The 20,814-nt window shown below is 41.7% G+C and overlaps 1 protein-coding gene across 3 annotated transcripts in view; it reads left to right on the top strand.

Annotated features, from left to right (window-relative positions):
• GTF2F2 (general transcription factor IIF subunit 2) overlaps positions 1–20,814 on the top strand; it is a 167,957-nt gene that overhangs the window by 22,951 nt on the left and 124,192 nt on the right. For 2 of the 3 annotated variants that reach the window (XM_030565504.1, XM_030565495.1), the window contains exon 5: positions 6,144–6,182. The exons of the other annotated variant lie outside the window; for it this stretch is intronic. In XM_030565504.1, the coding sequence (XP_030421364.1) occupies positions 6,144–6,182 (39 nt within the window). The remainder of the gene's footprint in view (positions 1–6,143; positions 6,183–20,814) is intronic. 3 annotated transcript variants of the gene reach the window in all.

The following is a 20,814-nucleotide window of genomic DNA, read 5'->3' as shown; positions in this document are numbered from 1 at the left end:
CCATGTCTCTTAATATGTTGTACTCACTGGCTCTCCACCCTCTAACTACTTGATTTTCTTTTTCCACAACTGACTTTGTCTCTTTTTCCATGCTAATTCCCACGTGGAAAACCCTTTCTGAGCGGCATGCAGAGCCACTACTGCAGTATTAGATTCTTTACATGCAATTGTGTACCAACCAGTATTAATAGTCACTGTTGGTACTTTGGGTTTGTTGTTGTTACTGGTTGAAATCTTTGAAACTGCAGGTGTACCAGCCATTTTAAGAATTTTGGAGAAAAGATTTTACTTATAGAAAGTGATTACAGTCCTAGAAAAATGTTTGTCCCCTCCTTCATTAAAGCAATGCTGCTAACATGACTACAATCACTTTTTTTTTGTTTTCTGTAAATTCCTCAGTTTTCAAGATTTTTAGCATCTTGTGTTATTATTTCAAACCACAGTAAGGCTAAATTATGGTCTAAGGCTAAATTCAGCTCAATTGTTGTTGCTGAATTGTTGTTGCCACATTATTGAAAGCTGCTGTTTTTCTTGATACCTGTCCAACCCCCTCAGAGGGCAGGACACTCCCTAGGTCTTCCACCCAGGATAAAATGAAATATGAAATTTCTGAAAAATAAAACGAAAAGTGATAAAAAAGAGAAAGATAGAGCCCCAGAAAATTATATGCTTCCTGCTGCCGCCACCCTTTCCAGTTCTCTGTACTTTTGTGATTCTAGCACTTAGCCACACATTCTGTTGTCCAAGATACCTCTGAGGTCTCATTTAATACCTCTCTGTTACTTTATGTACTTGAGTTTTTTACGGACTGACTGTGGAGCTATAGCAGCAGGAGAAGAAAACCCATTGACAGCCACATGATCAAAAGAAGTAGAAGCAACAGTAGCCTTTTAGATCTATCTCATTAATGCAGATTCCAAAATATTTGCAAAGATCATAAAGAAGCTGCATTCTATTATCAGAAAACCAAAAACACTACTCCAACTGACTTCTTTACAGACTGCATTTTGATGGATGATACCAGCCCTTCACTCACTTTGGGAAATCACCGAATCTCTCTGCCTCAGCTTTTCCATCTGTAAAATGGGGATGGTATTTGCTCACCCTTCCTCGTGGGTGTGGTGAAGATTAACAGATGTTTGTTAGTTTGAGTGTGGCTGACTAAGCTATTGTTTAATTTTACTTTTGTTATTTTAATTAGAATGTCCTGAGCCTTGGATAGGCAACCTTTTCAATTCTTGTATAAATCCAAATAAGGCATGTTGACGATATAAAGTGCAAAATAAATTTTAGGTGGTGAAAGTTGATTCACTGTGTGGGGAATGGGGTTGGCAACATGTCTACTGTAGTAACTTTAAAGATTATGTCGCCACCTTGATGTATGAGAGCTTCCTAGAATGTTGGGCAATAGGATTTGGCATTTTTTACTCCTACATCAACGAGACTGAACAAATCTGCAGTGATAAAATATACTTGGTAACTAGGCAGAAGAGGTACTTCCTCCAATGTTTGTGTCAAGTTAGTACTGAAAGAGAGGGAAAGCCCAAAAATGTGTGTGAAAACATATGGACTACATATAATGAACAAATTGCCCAATTATGAGGAAGGAGCTGAATATTTTTCTAAGACTGGAATTCTAGTTTTATATCTACTGTTGAGGGCATATTCTGTGGCTCAGTAAAAGGAAACCCACTCATCCCATTTGTAGAAGTTGATAACTTGATCTAGAACAGGCCTGCACAACATACGGCCCGCGGAGCTATTCTAAATTCCGCGCACATGGCACTCTGCGGGCAGCCCAGAGCCCTTTGAATCCTGGCCGTGACTCCAGCAGATGTGCTGGGATTTAAAGGGCTCAGGCTCCCCTCAGCGGCAGGAGCTCTGGGCCCTTTAAATCCCTGCCCCAGCCCCGCAAAGCTCCGGGTTCCCCCAATCGCCAGAGCCCTGAGCCCTTTAATTTGCCCCTGAAGGCTCCCAGCCACCTCTTCAGCTGGGAGCCCCTGCTTGATTTAAAATCAAGTATCACCTCCCCACCCCCAACCTTCCTTTTTGGCCCACAGCTGTTTTGGTGGGGTGGCGCTGGGGAAGGAGGGTTTGTTTCTGCAGGGCTGGGTGGTGCTGGGGTGGGGTGTTTTGGCCCTCAGCTGTTTTCTTTGGAGTAATGTGGCCCTCGCTGCTTTACGAGTTGTGCAGGCCTGATCTAGAATCTAAAACCTCTCAGAATGATGTGAACTGCCTAAGCGTGTTGCCTTTTTATGCAGCAGTCTTAGCTCAGGGGTGGGCAAACTACGGCCTGCAGGCCAGATCTGGCCCCTCAGGGCTTTGGATCCGGCTCTTGGGATTGCCCCCTCGTGACACCATGGGCCCCATGCTGCTCTCAGAAGTGGCCGGCACCAAGTCCCTGGGTCCCTGGGGGGAAGCGGGGGCAGAGGGCTCTGTGCATTGCCCTTGTCTCCAGGCACCGCCCCCCACAGCTCCCATTGGCCAGGAACAGGGAACCGCGGCCAGTGGGAGATTTGGGGGAGGTACCTGGAGGCACAGCAAGGGCAGCACATGAGGAGCCCCCTGCCCTCTCTTCCCAAGGGCCACACCGCTTCCTGAAGCGTTGTGGGGCTGGGGACAGGGCAGGCATGCAGGGAGCCTACCCTGGCCCCGGTGCACGCCGCTGCCACCCCGGAGCCGCTTTAGGTAAGTGGTGCTGGGCTGGAGCCCAAATCCCTCCTGCACCCCAACTCCCTGCCCTGAGCCCCCTCATACACCCTGCATCCCTCCTGTACCCCAACCCCCTGCCCTGAGCTCCCTGTTGCACCCTGCACCCCTGTGCACCCTTTTCTGAGCCCCCTCATATACCCTGCACCCCTGCTTTGCCCCAATCCCTTGCCCTGAGGCCCTTCCTGCACACTGCACCTCCTCCCACACCCTGCACTCCCTCTCACAGCCCAACCCTCTACTCTGGCCCTGTGTACAATTTCCCCACTCAGATGTGGCCCTTGGCCCAAAAAGTTTGCCCACCCCCGTCTTAGTTGAATAGCAAACCTTATGTTGCACAAATGCTGAGAAATGACTTCTGGTAGAGCTTACTTGAAGACTAAGAGTATATAGACTCTGGAATTATGAAATAGCTTTCTATAATGATCAGGGCTTTAAGAAAATTGCATACCATAATTTTGTTGTAGAAACTGCAACTTTTTATAGTTGCTATAGATTTGACTGGCATTGTGACCCATTGCACCAAGTCACAAAGCAACTCGCTCAGATTTGGCCTGTTTGCTTTCCAGAGCCAGGTGAAGGACACAGTGTTCTGCCTTGGAAGGGAGGCTGCATGGCTTGGAAGAAGATGCTGGAGCGTGTATGTGATCCTGCTCCGTCTGGGGTTACCTAGGGGAGAGGGGGGCATGACTTCATTCCTTGTCACGAAACAGGTTAAGAGGAAGCCTGAGACTTAACCCCTATGGGAGTGTCGTCTTGTGAGTGTCCCCATGTTGATGTCTCCCTGCACTAAAACCACAACTTAAAAGTGTGTGCAACTTGTGAACCAAAAAATCATGACTCTTACAACCTTAATAATGACTTTTTTCTCTTATTTTGTATTCTAGTTAGGGATACATTGTCTCTTAGTTTGTCCATTTGTGTCTTCAGTAAGGCTCGTACATTGTGCTTACAGAATTATGTGGAAATAAATTACCTGTACAATCAAATTGTGATACTGTTTACTTTAATGTTTGGGTAATACCGTACAACGTATGTATGACAAGTATAACATGTTAAAGAGGCATCTAAACAGGAAAAGACATGTTATTGTTACTCCTACGGGAATAAAATGCCAGCGTATTTGAATGTTGCCAGGTATCTGCACTAATTTTGAGGATGCTGTAGGACAGAAAAGCTATAATATATCCTCTCTGTGTAGATATATGTGATAGTTGATTTTGTTCTCTCATTGAGCAAATAGTACCCTCTGTCATGAACCCTTGAGAGGCAGTGCCCAGAAGGAGATTTTTTTTTTAGAGACTTCATTTTTTCTAATGCATTTAGTCCCTCAGCCTGTCAGTGCTCACAGGCACAAAATGAGGAAACAAACTGAACTAAAAAAATAGAATACTCATTGAACTACAGTGATAACACACGCAAAGAATCCTGTGGCACCTTATAGACTAACAGACGTTTTGGAGCATGAGCTTTCGTGGGTGAATACCCACTTCGTCAGATGCATGTCATGCATCTGATGAAGTGGGTATTCACCTCCCAAAGCTCATGCTCCAAAACGTCTGTTAGTCTGTAAGGTGCCACAGGATTCTTTGCTGCTTTTACAGATCCAGACTAACACGGCTACCCCTCTGATAAGTGATAACACACTCTAGGATCTAAGTAAATAATCTGTAATGGTAGCTTTGGCAAGTCTGTTGAATTGAGTAGCTAAGGACAAATATCTCCTATTGGTGTGACACCATATCAAAAGGAGGAAATACTGTTTTTATTCCTAATCCTGGAAAACATTTAGGAGAGGTGGAGGCAGGGAGAAAGAATTAAGTTTAGTTTTGAGTTGTCATACTTCTGTGCAGAAATGTATCTTTACAGAATTCTGTAGGGTTCAATTCAGTAAAATATATCCACTGTCTTCCATCTCTTGCAAGGTTGTGTATCTGTAGTTTGTGCCATGCAGACCTTAGTGTAGGGCAGAGGTGGGCAAACTTTTTGGCCCGAGGGCCACATTGGGGTTGCAAAACTGTATGGAGGACCAGGTAGGGAAGGCTGTCCCTTGCCAAACAGCCTGGGCCCTGCCCCCATCCACCCCCTCTCACTTCCCGCCCCCTGACTGCCCCTCAGAACCCCTGACCCATCCAAAGCCCCCTGCTCCTTGTCCCCTAACCGACCCCTCCCGGGACCCCCACCCCCTATCCACCACCCCCCCGCTCCCAGCCCCCTGACTGCTCTGACCCCTATCCACACCCTGCCTCCTGACTGCCCCTGAAACCCCACCATCCCTTATCCAACCCCCCTGCCCTGGCTCCCTTACCATGCCACTCAGAGCAGCATGTCTGGCAACTGTGCCGCCTGGCTGGAGCTAGACACGCTGCCGCACTGCTCGGTAGGAGTGCGCAACCCCGCTGCCCAGAGTGCTGCCCACACGGTAGCATGGCTGCGGGGAGGGGGGACAGCGGGGGCTAGCCTCCCAGGCCAGGAGCTCAAGGGCTGGGCAGGATGGGCCTGCGGGCTGGATGTGGCCTGCAGGCCTTAGTTTGCCCACCTCTGGTATAGGGGATAGGATTCCTGTAAGTTTCAGCAAGGTACTTCATCACTCTCTTTCCCCCCACTCCCACCCTTTTGTGTCCTGTCTATTTTATTATAAATGCCTTGGAGCAGGGACTCTTTGTATATACAGTGCCTAGCACAAAGGGGCTCTAGTCTCATTTGGGGGCTGTTTAAGACTACAGTTCTAGAAACAATAATAGTCAAATGGTAAATCAGACAGCTGTGGAAGCACGGTTACAGAAACAAACTCTTATTTTGGATTCTAAGCTGCAAGATAGCTGTAGAATAGACTGAGAGGAGGTTATCTCATGCTAATTAACGAGCACTACCCATATTCTGGAAATTCTTTAAACTCTCCATCTGAAACCAAGCTATATATATATCTAACAAACTATAGAGATTTAACCTGGTTTAACTGTATCCAGTCTTCTCCCCAATTCTATTCCTTGCAAACTATATGAGTGCAGATCTCTCTACAGATCAGTCTGCATTTCTAAACCCACAAAATAAAATGAGTTTTGACCAGCATGGCCTAGTGAAGTAGAAGGTTTCTACTCATTATTTAAATCCAGTCTTGTCACTGACTCAGCATAGGCAGCGGGCTGCACTCAGATGGAGCCCTATTAACAGGAGCTTAGGGGTGCTCCTGTATGGAGTTTGTTGTGGGCTTGGACTCCAAATGAGACTTTTGTTGCTCTTTGTGGGGAATTGCCTCTTTCAAAGTATATTTATAAACTCTAAGGAAATGACTCCTATGTTTGTGCTATTTCTCATCCCTTTTATCCACTTGTATATTCTTGGATTTTTTGCAAGTCACTTCTTAGACATACTTTAGAATAATTTTTGTCATAATCCAAGATCAAAGAAACATTATTGTTCTTTTTCTGCAGAAAGCCAGCCAGAAGAAAAATCTGAGAACAGCAATGCTGGTAAGTGTTGAACTCAGCTGCCTGGTACACTTGAGAAATGCTTTGCATCTAATAAAGAAATCCTCATTTTCAATTTTTCTATTTTATTTTTAGTGTGCTAATTTCTTGTTCAGGGTGACTAGATAGAGAAACACCATATATTTGAAAAATAACTTGAATTGATTGACAGCTATAATGAGAGACTTAAATTATTCATAGATTTTATAAGAAATGTAAAGTTGTTAGGAAAGGAAGAATAGTAAATCCTTAATATTTCTTGGAATCTTTTTTTAAGTGTTTGGATTCAGTATTTCTGTTTTTGGGTTGGTGTTTTTTTGTGGTCTCTTGTTTGATAATTTGTAGTTTATGTTTTGTCTGACTTTTTGATGGGAAAGTATTTTTATTCTGTCTCATTCCCAAAATGTGGTATTTGGGTTTAACCCTACAGAGTCAGAAATCAAAAAAGGTCATATACTGGTTGTATTGCATTAATTCGATTCTGCATACTTAACTGTTGTGCACAGGATATAATTGCCAAGGAGGAGTCAAGAAAGGAAAAAATAATACTTGGATCATTAGTAAGGTGATTGTTTCAAAAGTGGCTTATCAAATAGGGTTAAAGATGATGGTGATATTTAAATCAGTTCAAATTGATGGAACACACATCAGTGATCTTTAGTTCAGAGAGCCACTGGGATAGGAAGTTCAGCATAAGAAATATCTATCTGTTAATGCGCAACACGAACACTAATAAAATAAACTCTGCATATATACATTTTGAAAAGATGAGATCCATTGTCTCTTTCAAATTGTGTGTCAAAGCAAGCATTTTAAAGCATTATTTTGTATAATAACCAATCTCTGTATATTAAGATTTCTTTTCTAATTGTAGGAAAAATACATTTTCAAATGATGAGCTGTAGTTGCTACAATAAAGAATGTAATAAGTATAGAAATTACATTTTGTGCTTTTACTGAAAGGTAGTGTAGGTATAGTATGAAGGAAGTCACATATACATTTGGGCTACCTCTGATTAGTCACAGAAAATCAGATGTGGCTTGCCTAGAAACAAACTGTTCTATTGGTTTTACTAAGGTCAGCAACATGTTTATATATGATTATGTTGCTGGAGTTTCCAAATGAGCACATGAGAGCATGATAGTGTTAAGTGTTACTTAGGAAAAGGTCCAGTTCCTCTTTTTTGAAATGAAAAGCTTTTGTTTGATGGAGAATGAAAATTATCATTTAAAATGCAGAAGGAAATAAAGGCCAATGTTAAGCACGAACTTGGGGAATGGGGATATTAGACACAGCTAACATAAAATTTGGAGAGAAATTAAGTCTTCTCAGAACATGGATTACCATTTGCATGTACAAATAAAGTACAGTAAGGGCTATGATGACACTCAGTAAATGGTAATGAAAGGGATTTTAGATTTAGATGGATTGCAAAGGCTGGCTTCTTCCTTTTTTCCCCTCAAAACAATCCTTAAACACATGTCCAATATTAACTGTTTCAGAAAGACTCACCAGAATATTATTTCTCATCCACCTCCATATAAATCTCTTAATGTTCCAATATTTTGACTTTTATTTGAATCACATCTTAACTTTAAAGGTTGCTGAAAGAGCATACCATTTAGTTCTGGGGTACTGAGAATAATTATTTCTGAGAAGGGATAGATTTCCAGTACTGAGCTGATTGAGATGCTTTCTGATAAAATGGACTAACCATGTCAAAGGGATCATGATGAGTGCTTAGAAATGTTTGTGTTGGGAATGCATTTGTACAATTCCATAGTATATTTGTAGTTGGGAATGTTACATGATTATTTGTTAAAATCTGTTCATTCTGATTACTGTTTTACTCTTGTATTTTGTGTGTGTTGTGACTTAAACAACTTGCCTGTAATGAACTTAGAGGTGAAAGTTTTATACTACACCTCTATCACGATATAACACTGTCCTTGGGAGCCAAAAAATCTTACCGTGTTAATATTGGACTTGCTTTGATCCACCAGAGTGTGCAACCCCACCCCCGAGCACTACTTTACTGTGTTATATCCAAATTCGTGTTATATTAGGTGGCATTATATCGAGGTAGCGGTGTACCTGGAAGCTGAGATTTGTTGTTTTCAGCTGGTGTACGTACAGCAGCTAGTAATTGCTAAAATCTTTCAGAATGGTACCATTTATGTTGTGTTGTATTTAACATTATTTTATTGTAAATATTTTTTTTTCTTTTTTTTTTTAATTGGACTGCAGTAGAACTGTCACACTCCATTCCTCTTCTGGGGAATTATTAAATTATTACCTCTCTCACCACAGACACCCTATATGATTTACCCATGTTGACCACATGCTTACATGTAAATAAGTGCAGCAGTTTGGGATTTTGTTGTACCTCACTATTATTTGTATTGCAGTAGTGCTTACAGACCTCAGTCAGGGATTGGAGTCCCATTATACTAGGCACTTGTGTACACATAATGAAAAGATGATCCCTACCTGATGAAATTTAGAATCTAAAAAACTAGAGACGGGGGATGGATACTAATAAATTAATGGATAGACTTGCATCACAGCGTTTACAGAAAAAAAATCTTGGCTGTCACATTTATTTTATTTGGTTAATGCATCTACATACAACATACGGTACAACTATACATACAACTAAACATGTACGTTTATTTACTAGTTGATATGAATGTTAAGCTATGCATCTATGAAATACCTGTAGCAAGCCAATCATACACTTCACAGATCTAAATTCAGGTTTCAAAATCTTGACATGAATTCATAGCAAGCCCTGAACAACTGCTATTTAATGCATATTTTCCTTTTGGACAACTTGTCACTTGTATTCTTTTCCTGAACTTGCCAGTGGGCAATCTTGATGCCCTCTGTTCTGATGGGAAGAGATGCATCCTTTTTACAGTTTCCCTTGTGCATTCAAGCAAAAGGAGTTAATTATTTGATCTATACCTCAGGCAGTACAGCATGAACCTAGTGTGTAAATTTTGTCCGCCACAAATATTCATGTGCTGGCAAAGTGTAGACACAAATACTTAATTCTTAAATTGTCTGTAGATAGATAAACCTAATATAGTAAGAAATGTGAAATAATCGTGAAAGAAAGGAAATAATTTAGAGTATTTTAGGTTTTGATGACATTTGCGCTGGAAAAAATGGAATACAGTGCAAACAATTCTGTAGGGCAGGGAGAGCGGTAAAATTTGTATGGAAGTTTGTATAAGGTTATGTAATTTTGTGCAACAATTTAAGAAAGATTTGCTGTTAGGCTCAAATTAGATTTCCTTTCTTCTGCTTAAATATTTCAACATATATTTACTAATAATGTTTTGAAGGAAAGCTGTAACTCTGTGAAATATGGTTATCAACAAGAGTTATGGTGCAACACTCCAATGAATTACTCTCCAAAAACAAAAAAACCTAATCGTTAAAAAACCCATTCAAGTGTGAAATGTACCGTTTTCCAGCTTGTGAAGTCATATGTGACAAGGATCTCTAATTGCCCTCTGTTCAAGCAGCAAAGAGTCCTGTGTCACTGTATAGACCAACAGACGTATTGGAGCATGAACTTTCGTGGGTGAATACCCACTTCGTCGGATGCATGACTTCTATTCAGTGTCTTCAGGAGTGAGCAGATACACACAACATTTATATTACAAACTCTTCGGTAGTGCCTGGAAGCCCTAGTCAGGATTGAGGCTTCATTTGCTGTACAAACACAGGGTAGGGTAACAATCCCTGCCCCAGAGTGTATACAGTCTAGATTAAAACATGGTACAACAAAGGATATTGCAAACATTGGGAAGAAGTAGGGAGGGAATACTAGTGTAAGGAGGAGAGCATGCATGAACATGGGCCAGCAATTATAGAAATCCCTAGTGGCCAACTATACATTTCAGTATACTACGAATATTTTATTATAATTGTTTGCTTTAACAGTACTGTCATGTTGTTTTCAGCTTGCAGTGCTCAGCAATTAATGTTTACCTCAATAGTAATTTATTTCAGTAATAAAAAGGCAAGTTTGTGCCTCGTGCAGACAATTTGACTTCACTTTAGAGCATTCAGTCTAGATCACTACTCTTGGCATGTGCTGTCTGAACTGAAGGCCACCAGGTTCTGTTCTAAGTGCAAAGTTTGTGTTCCTTTCCAGAGTTCCGTGCCTCTCTAGACATGTCAGACATGCTTTGGTTGATGTAGTAGACTAAACCAAAATATTCTCCTGGCTCAGATTAGAGAGTTTGCAGGATCTTCCTCCATGTCCTCTGTGATGAATTCCCAGAGTGAGCCTCACATTACACAACCAGCCTCCACAGACTAGATAGAGGATTACAATGCCCTGTTAGTGACCACTGCTACTTTAGGTGGGGATCCCGGATGATAAGGTATCTTCAATTTCTCTGGCAGTCTCTGTAATTTTTTCAGAACAAATGAACATGTATTTTTCCCCTGTTTTTTTCAGTTCTGTGATGCAAAAGCATTGTCTTCTGCTGACTTCAGAGATGATGATGGAAATATTGAGAGAGTTGAAAGCCTTAGACAAAGTACTCTTAGTATTAATAAGACTAGAACCCTCAAAGGCCTTTTCTTGGTCTTACTGATTTTTTTCAACCAAGCTTGCTGGACCTCTAATTTATTTCTCTGTGTCACTGGTTTCAACATTGAACAAATATACTGCTTCCTCCCTAGTATTTGCCACAGGGTTTAACATCTCAACAAACTATACTAAACTTGTTGTTGCAATTGCTTATTCTATTTGTTTCTGAATACTTACTTCCCTCATCACTAGTTTGTTTGCTTAATTCTCCTTCCTTCCTTCCTTGATAGAACAGGTCGGGAGTGAATAAAGAAACTGTTTTTCCTCAATCTGTTTATCATCTCTCACAAATTTGAGATCTGTTTCTAAAGTGTGAGGCTGCAGTAGCATCTCTTTATTTAGTAATTTATATTAAAATATAGTTGTGAATTTCCTATTCCCCAAACATCCACAAAAAAGCACTTTCTGGCTGAAATTTTGCATATGATAAGCCAAAGCAGAATTTTTTAGTAGTTTTGAGATCAATCAGACTCATCCATTTGAGATATGTGACTTCAAAGAAACAACCACTGTTTAATATTTGGAAAGGTCTTCTATTGTGTGTCTTTGTCATTGCATATCTCAAGAGTGTGGTGTCCGAATGCCAATTTCTCACATTTTCTAGGCTTCAAGTAGAACTAGTGCTTAAGAGTATTTTTAATTACACGGTTTGGATAATAATAGAAAAGGTATTTGCTATGGAGAAAAACAGATTTCTGGTTGCTTCTCTGAATTTCCACAAAGATAATATATTTTGAGATGACTCATGAGCATCTAATGCAGTGTTTCTCAAACTGGGGTCGCCGCTTGTGTAGGGAAAGCCCCTGGCGGGCCGAGCGGGTTTATTTACCTGCCTCGTCTGCAGGTCTGGCCCATCATGTCTCCCACTACTGCGGTCGCTGCTCCAGGCCAATAGGAGCTGCTGCAAGCGGTGCAGGCCAACGGACTTACTGGCTGCCACTTCCAGCAGCCCTGGTTGGCCTGCAGCGGTGAACCGCGGCCAGTGGGAGCCGTGATTGGCTGGACCTGCGGATGGGGCAGGTAAACAAATCGGCCCGACCCGCCAGGGGCTTTCCCTACACAAGCGGCGACCCCAGTTTGAGAAACACTGATCTAATAGCTATCCAACATAGGGTTCTATAGCAGGCTTTGGTCTGCTCCTGCCTTCTTGCACCACAGAAACCTGCTCAGAAACCTCCAGTGATTAGATATACACACTGTGTTGTTTATATGTGTTCCCTCCAACAACTTCTTTATGGTCCTATGCAACAATGCTATTTACAATGTTCCCTGTGCTTTTGGCCCTTTCTCCAGGGCCTGAGGAGCAGAGGTCTCCCTTCTCTAGGATCTTTTTGAGTGGGCTCAATTAGCCTGTTCATCCCAATCCTTCCTTCCTTGTGCCCTTCTTATCAGTCTTGAATTGATGGGCTAAATGTCTCTTTAGCTCACCCAGTGTCCCCTCCCCACCTCCTTGGGATAATTGAAGTTAATTATCTGATCAGCTTTCTTTGGGGAACTAATTGGTGGCAGAGTGATCAGCGTAGGGGCTCACCTATTAACTCCTTGCACTCTGTCACAGGATCATACAAACAAAGACCATGCTATTGTAATTCTCATATTCATCAGAGAATGCAAACACATTTTTCAAGTACAGTCAAACCTCGCAATAATGTGCCTCGCCATAATTCGAAATTGCATATACCACGACCACAGGTTGGCTCCCCTTTAAGGCATAATACAGTACTGTACCAGTGGTCCCCAGCGCCATGGCAGGGGAGAGAAGCTGCAGCCTCGCGCCTGCCGGGGACAGAGAACTCCGAGGCTGCGGGCGCTGGTGCTCTCTGTCCCCAGCAGGCACGGGGCCGCAGCTTCTCTCCGACTTCTCCGGGGCTGCAGGCGCTGATGCTCTGTCCCTGGCAGGCACGGGGCCATGGCTCCTCTCCCCTGCTAGGCACTAGGCGGTGCACATCAATGCACCGTGTTGGGGACCACTGACAAACTGACTGGCTTGAAACCCCGCTATACCGCAACCCCGCATTTATCGCAATGGAAGTATTTGGACCCCAAACATCGCGTTATAGTGGGGTTTCACTGTACCAACTAATAGGGTTCCCTCATCATAATGAGTGGATAAGCCAAGGTAAGGGGTGTGTGTGAGTTATAATACCAACATTAACTAAATATTTGGAGACCCTTTGCGTGGATTAATTTTAAACAATCACCTAATTTTTTTACTTTAAAATGTTGGTTTGTTGACTTGAGCTCAGAAGTCTTTACGGTCTAATAGTGATTTAAGTGAAAAGCTATTATGTACAATTGTAATTAACAGTTTGGGGACCTTTTTATTTCTGAAGCAGCAGAGTAATACCCTATTCTAGAGGTTTCAAATGAACAGGATTTGTTTTAAATGACATGTCTGTAATGGAAATGGTGTTAATCTATTGCCACTACAGGTAGAAACTATTTTTTTAAAAGACTGTTTCTTTAGCTGCATGTGGTACTTATACCACACTTCCGTAAAATCATTATCCAGAGTCTAGCACTGCTATTAGCAGGTGACTGTACTTTCCTCTCCTTTCTGTTTACCTGATTACTAAGACTCTACAGCTCTCACACTCTTTAACATCGAACCCTAACTTCCTTCTGGAGTTCTCATCTCACTTCTCATCCACTCTTATTTCTGTGTAAATGATGATCTCTGGAAAAAAACATTTAAGATTACATTCCATATATTAATATGTAGCATTTTTATCTTAAAAGTGCTTTATAAACATTAATTTACTTGTCTCGAATGTCTTACTCCTTCTCGACTTCTTTAGTGAATGCCACACCCTTATCTCCTCATAGATTGTTTTTAATTGACATAGCAGAATTACCTCTCTTTTTCATTGGACTACTCTTGACTTCACTATTAGTGGCCACTTCCTTGTTAAGTTTAACGTTTCTCCCTTAGGGTTGTCTACATTAGGAAGGATTATCTAACAAAAGGCTAGCCAGCCCCAGCCTAATCAAAATCTTTTCACTAATATAGACATAGGTTAAAACCTTAATACCCCTCAGTTTAGCTGGTCAAGGTAACATGTTATCTAAACCTGACCCCTTTTTCTAAGCTAGACAAACTTTAACAAAATAACCTCTACATCTCTTTCTCCAGCTGATTACTCAAAAATTTTATTCTTCCCTAATCTAGATGGGACAAATCCCCTTATGATGGTTGGCTATCTAAATTCTGTTCTCTTGCTCTTATATAGTTTCCCCCATTTATCGTAAATCTAGACAGTTCCTCTGGTATGACAAGCACCACAGGGCCTATAAAACTACTGTATGGTACCTGGAGGACTCTGGTTTGTGTGTTTGCTATGACATCTTCAAATCTTGCTTGACTTAGTATAGCACCTTTTTCAGAATGCTTAAAATTCAATATTCTGTGTCTAAGTGCAGAGGTTGCTGGCAATCTTCAATTCCTACTGAAATGTAACCTTCCCGTTATATCTTTAATCTTCCATCCCTTTCTGCTTTGAAAGAGAGTAACTTTGCTAATGTTCTACGAAAAGATAACTATCACCGCCACCTGAGCTACCTTTAATATCTGTGATTTCCCTCCCAGGACCAATAGCTTCCTCTTCCCCTTCACTCAGTTTGTTTTCTATCTGCTTGCTTGTTCTAGTCAAGTCTCTTAGACCCCTTCCGGATGTTTTCCTTTCAGTGAATAAACGCACCTCATTACATAATGCTGTTCCTTTTTGTCTTGTTTTCTCTTGCCACTGCCTAACCTATCACACCAATCAACTGAATCACTACTGAATTTTCATAAATTAACTTTTCAGCCATGAGTGTTCACTTTTTGGGGGGCACAAGTGAGATGTTTTAAAAGCTTACATGGAATTTTTTAAATTAATTTTTCCTTAGTTTAGGACTTAAAAAAATCATATCTACCTAAAAAGTATTTTCATCTCAGACTAGTTGATAATTATGCAGTTGTTATAGTTGCAAATGCAATGATAATTTAAATAAGACATATAGTTGTTTAAAAGCTTTTTTAAAAAATCATAATGCAGTGTTAAAGTGATGATATAAAACACTGGTCATTGGGGAAGCAAGCATTAATCTCTCTGGAACACTCCCACACTAACATCAACTTTGGGTACACCATAATCAGCTTCAACAATGGAATCCTAAAGACAAGAAACCCACGAATCACCATACCTACCTTCATAGGTCCAGTAACCACTCCAAACACACCACGAAATCTGTTATCTGCAGCCTGGCACTCAGATACCACAGAATATGGTCTGAGGAGAAAGCCTCGGATAGACACCATAACACAATTAAAACCACCTTCACCAAACAAGGACACTCCCCCAGAAAAATAGATCTCACCAGGAGAACCTGCTTTGGTACAGAAATAGAACCTCCTCTGACAGCAGACCTCTACTTGTCAGTTACCACCTGTACTAGGATTCATATGGGGTATCATCAAATAACTACAACCCATACTCAGCGGTGACCCCATCCTGAAAGAATTCTTTCCTGAACCCTCACTTCTGGCCTTTAAACAACCCCCCAGCCTCTTCAAGTTCATCATCAGAAACAAGCTTCCCAGAGACCAGGACACACCAATTCATAGCAGCACCAGACCCTGCCAGAACAACAGATGCAAAACCTGCAGAGACATTTCCACTTCTACAATAATCAGCACGCCCCCGCAAACCCATCTTTCAAGAGGCATGTGTAGGATCCATCGATGTCACATGTGGTATACCTCATTCAATGCATTAAATGCCCCAATCACAATTACATAGGTGAAACCAGATGCTCGCTGTGCTCTTGAATGAACTCTCACAGAAAAATGATAAAAGACAAAAATACACTGTTACCTGTGGGCGAACACTTTTCACAAAGCCAACACTCTATATATGACCTATCAGTCCTCATCCTCAAAAAGAGCCTTTGAGGTGTGTAGGTTGTGTCTGCACAGGCAACTGAATAACAAAACTTTTGTCATTCAGAGATGTTAAAAAAACACACCCCTTCCCCCGAAAGTCAAAAGAACAGCGCTTTGTAGGCAGAAGCGCCCACAAACAGTGGCTACACTGTGCGCCTTTTAGCGTCATGGCTGTAGCAACACAGCTGTGTCGCTAAAAGTTGCGTGGTGTAGACATAGGGTATGGCTACGCTTGCAACTGTGCAGCGATGCTGTGGGAGCGCTCCCGCGGCAGCGCTTTGAAGTGCGAGTGTGGTCGCTGCGCCAGCGCTGGAAGAGAGCTCTCCCAGCGCTGCAGGTACTCTACCTCCCCGTGCTCCCAGCGCTGGGGCACTGTTCACACTGGTGCTTTACAGCGCTGTAACTTGCTGCACTCGGGGGGGGGGGTTTCACACCCCTGAGCGAGAAAGTTGCAGCGCTGTAAAGCTCCAGTGTAGCCAAGACCATAGACTAAGCTCGCTAATGTAGATGTGGCCTGAGTTCCAATTTTATTGTGGTCTTCCTGTGGGTGAAGCCTAATATTTAGGGCTGAACCTAGCAGTTCAGTCTAATTAGTAGCATAGTTGAGGGTAAACTTGGGTAAACTGAGTTTACTCCTTATTTGGGGCATATGGACTTTAGGGTGTGTTTTTTTTTAATATATATTTTTACCATCACACCATTAGTCTAACCCTTAACAAGAAAAAGAAGAAAAGAAAATATTTCACCTGTACATAGTGCCCAAGTTAGCATTGCCAGGACAATCTTAACTTCAGGTATTTTCTGACCTTTGAGCACTTGATTCTGTAACTCCAGTGTTGTATCAATACTAACACTAAGGCTTGGTCTACACTACGTGTTTAAACCGATTTTAGCAGTGTTAAACCAATTTAACGCAATACCCGTCCACGCTACGAGGCCCTTTATATCGATATAAAGGGCTCTTTAAACCGATTTCTGTACTCCTCCCCGACGAGAGGAGTAGTGCTAAAATAGGTATTACCATATCGGATTAGGGTTAGTGTGACCGCAAATCGACGGTATTGGCCTCTGGGTGGTATCCCACAGTGCACCGCTGTGACCGCTCTGGACAGCAATCTGAACTTGGATGCAGTGGCCAGGTAGACAGGAAAAGCCCCGCGAAATTTTGATTTTCATTTCCTGTTTGACCAGCGTGGAGCTCTGATCAGCACGGGTGGCAGTGCAGTCCCAAATCCAAAAAGAGCTCCAGCATGGACCGTACGGGAGATACTGGATCTGATCGCTGTATGGGGAGACAAATCTGTTCTATCAGAGCTCCGTTACAGAAGACGAAATGCCAAAGCATTTGAAAAAAATCTCCAGGCTACACAGTGCTGCGTGACAAGCGTAACGGGAAGCCAGAGACTCAAATGGACGCTCATGGAGGGAGGGAGGGGGTACTGAGGACTCCAGCTATTCCACAGTCCCCAGTAGTCTCTGAAAAGTATTTGCATTGTAAGCTGAGCTCCCAATGCCTGTATGTTCAAACACATTGTCCGGCGTGGTTCAGGGAATAGATCGTCAATTTACGCCCCCCCCCATGTGAAAGAAAAGGGAAAGAAAGCGTTTCTTGACTTCTTTCAGTGTCAACCTATGTCTACTGAATGCTGCTGGTAGACGCGATGCTGCAGCAGTGAAGAGCAGTATCCACTCCTCTCCCCTGCCCGGTGGCAGACGGTGCAGTAGGACTGGTAACCGTCCTTCTTATCAACCCGTGAGTGCTCCTGGCTGGCTTCAGGTGAGGCTGGCCGGGGGTGCCTGGGTGAAAATAGGAATGATTCTCGGTCATTCCAAGCAGATGGTGCAGAATGGCTGGTAACCATCCTCATCATAGCAACTGGGGGTTGAGCTCCACCAGCCCCCTCCCTTTCCTATGTAAAGAAAAGATTCTGTCCTGCCTGGACTATCATAGCAGCGGCATGCTGGGCTCCTCTCCCCTGCACCGCTTAATGTCCTGGCTAGACTATCATAGCACCGGGAGGCTGCCGCCTCCTCATTTTATCTCACTAACAAATCATTTTTTCTTATTCCTGCATTCTTTATAATTTCATGACACACATGGGGGGGACACTACCATGGTAGCCCAGGAAGGTTGGGGGAGGAGGGAAGCAATGGGTGGGGTTGTTGTAGAGGCACCCCCGTGAATGGCATGTAGCTCATCATTTCTGCGGGATCTGACACGGAGCAGCTGTGCTCTCTGATACACTGGTTCTCTAGTATACTTGCCTCATATTCTAGGCAGGACTGACTCTATTTTTAGAAACCATAAAGGAGGGATTGACTCGGGGAGTCATTCCCAGTTTTGCTTTTGCGCCCCCGGCCGATCTCAGCCAGGGGCACCCATGATAGCAGCAGACACCACAGAAGGACAGATAACCGTCATCTCATTGCCAATTTACACCGGCAGCAGATGGTACAGAACGACTGGTAACCGTCTCTATCATGCAAAAGCAAATGAATGTTGCTGTGTAGCGCTGGAGTATCACCTCTGTCCGCGGCATCCAGTACACATACGGTGACTAAAAAAAAAAAAAAAAGAAGAAAAAAGAAAAAAGCTGAACGGGCTCCATGGTTGCCGTGCTATGGCGTCTGTCAGGGCAGTCCAGGGAAAAAGGGCACGAAATGATTGTCTGCTGTTGCTTTCCCGGAGGAAGGAATGAGTGACGACATTTATCCAGAACCACCCACGACAATGATTTTTGCCCCATCAGCCACTGGGCTCTCAACCCAGAATTCTAAGGGGTGGGGGAGACTGCGAGAACTATGGGATAGCTACGGAATAGCTACCCACAGAGCAATGCTTTGGAAATCGACGCTAGCCTCGGACCATGGATGCACACTGCCAAATTAATGTGCTTAGTGTGGCCGCGTGCACTCGACTTTATACAATCTGTTTTATAAAACCGGTTTATGTAAAATCGGAATAATCCCGTAGTGTAGGCATACCTTTAGCATGCAATTTTCTACCTTTTTTTTTTTTTTTTTTTTTTAAGATAAAAGGAAAAAAAAATCCCTAAAGATGACGGGGTTGCATATCTTACTAGCTTCTCTGACAAAAGTCAGCTGTGTTTGAATTCAAACGTACACCTAACTAGCTGTGAACACATGCAGTGTTTTGATCTATTGGTGCATCTGTAGACTAAAAAGGAAACTTTCTCTATTTGAGAATTGCATACCATGAATATCTAACAATGTTTCAAACTGAGCAAACGTACAGGTCTGCTAAGTCTGTATCCAGTTTTAAACAAACTGTTCCTACTATAATCTTGTCTTATGCAATGTCTCCAGTTTTTAAATGGAGAGAGGGAGAAAATTCTCTTGTCTCCCTGCATAAATCCTTATTCAAACAGCTGAAGGGATTTTGCTTAAACTTTTTGGAAAATATACTTTGAGAGAGAGAGTTTGACAAATTTCAGACAGGAGGTAGACGTCAGTATGGCAGCAGGCGCTCTCAAATGCTTGCTATAAAACATTGATGCCAGTGATATTTTAAATGAGAATTGGGAAGCTTTCTAATAAGAATTGTTTAATAGCCTGAATCCTTGAGACTTAAACCCACACATTTTATAATATAATGGGTAATTTTTTTTTTCTTAGTCCTGGGCATAGGATGCTTTTTCTCCTCTGGGCATATTTGACCTCAAATACAACACATGTTTATGGTAAAGGTTCTTGAATTATTTCAGATAGTAATATAATCAGCTGCTAGAAGGGAGCGCTAACCCTGGACTTAGGTCTTATCAAGTAAAAAGCTTTCATTTAACCTTTGTAAAAGCATTGTAGTGTGATTTACTCTTTTTTGTAAACTTATTTGTGATGGGGTTGGGTTTTATGCTGTTATGGGTGGGCTGGTATGGTAATTTAAGTATGGCCTACCATTTTTAATAGTGAAGAACAATTTCCCTTAGTAAATGCAGAATCACCAAATCTGCACCCCCCCCCCCTTTTTTTTCAGTGTGAAATCTTAAGGTAAAGAAAATAGTACTACTCTGACGTTAAACCACTTCAATTTCTTTAAAGGTCAAATGCCAAGAAGTCAGTTGGAAAGGTAAAAGACAGTATATCTTTTGTATTAATGACTGTTACAATCAAAATAAATATTTACTATTTTCTTTATTTAAAATTCAATAGTTACTTAAATCCCAATCAAGAATTCAATAGAACTGAAGATTATATCCAAAAATGTTTAAGAAGATGGATGATTTGACATCTTATGAATGACAGCCTCCTCCAGACTTTGTGCTTATACAGGTTTTGTTTTTGACAGTACTGGAAACAAACTTCTTTATGATTTGTAGGGCAGTTATGGTGCTTCTTTAAGTTGCCTGCCTAGTTACTGTTACCCATTCTAGTATAGAGATGACAAGTCCACTAAAGGTTTACTTGCAGTTTGTTCACAATTATTTTGTGCCACGGTACCTTTTTGCTATAGTTTGCAATAGTCTTTTTGCTAAAGTTCAGAGTCCATTAAAAATCAGCAAAATATGGGAATGGAGTTTGTTCGTAACTCCAAACAAAACATTATTGTTCTTTCAGAAGTTTACAGCTGAACGTTGACTTAAAACAGCTGTGAAACTTTATTATGCAGACGAAAAATACTGCTTTTAACCATCTTAATTTAAATTAAACAAACATGGGAACAATTTCCTTACCTTGTCAAATATTTCATTTTAAACTTTACCTTTATTTTTTTTAGTAGTTTAACACAGTACTGTACTGCATTTGCCTTTATTATTTTTTTTTGTTTATTTGTGTCTGCTGCTACCAGATTGTATACTTTTGGTTCCAAATGAGGTGTGTGGTTGACAGGTCAGTTTGTAACTCTGGTGTTCATAACTCTGAGGTTGTACTGTATCAAACTTGTTTCATGTAAGTTTTCACATTCACTTCAGGCAGGAGTCATTGATAGCGCTATGTTTACTAATTTAATGGCTAATGAAGTTTCTTGAAAAGTATACTGATTTGAAAACACTTTGTGAAAATGACAATGTAGTGATCTATTAGAAACTACTTCAGTTTAAAATGGTAACTTTCCCACATACTACTATGCTATAATTAT

This window comes from Gopherus evgoodei, chromosome 1 (genome assembly GCF_007399415.2).
Source record: "Gopherus evgoodei ecotype Sinaloan lineage chromosome 1, rGopEvg1_v1.p, whole genome shotgun sequence".
NCBI lineage: Eukaryota > Metazoa > Chordata > Testudines > Testudinidae > Gopherus > Gopherus evgoodei.
Note: the sequence above shows the minus strand (reverse complement) of the source record. Positions and strands in the feature narration are given on the sequence as shown.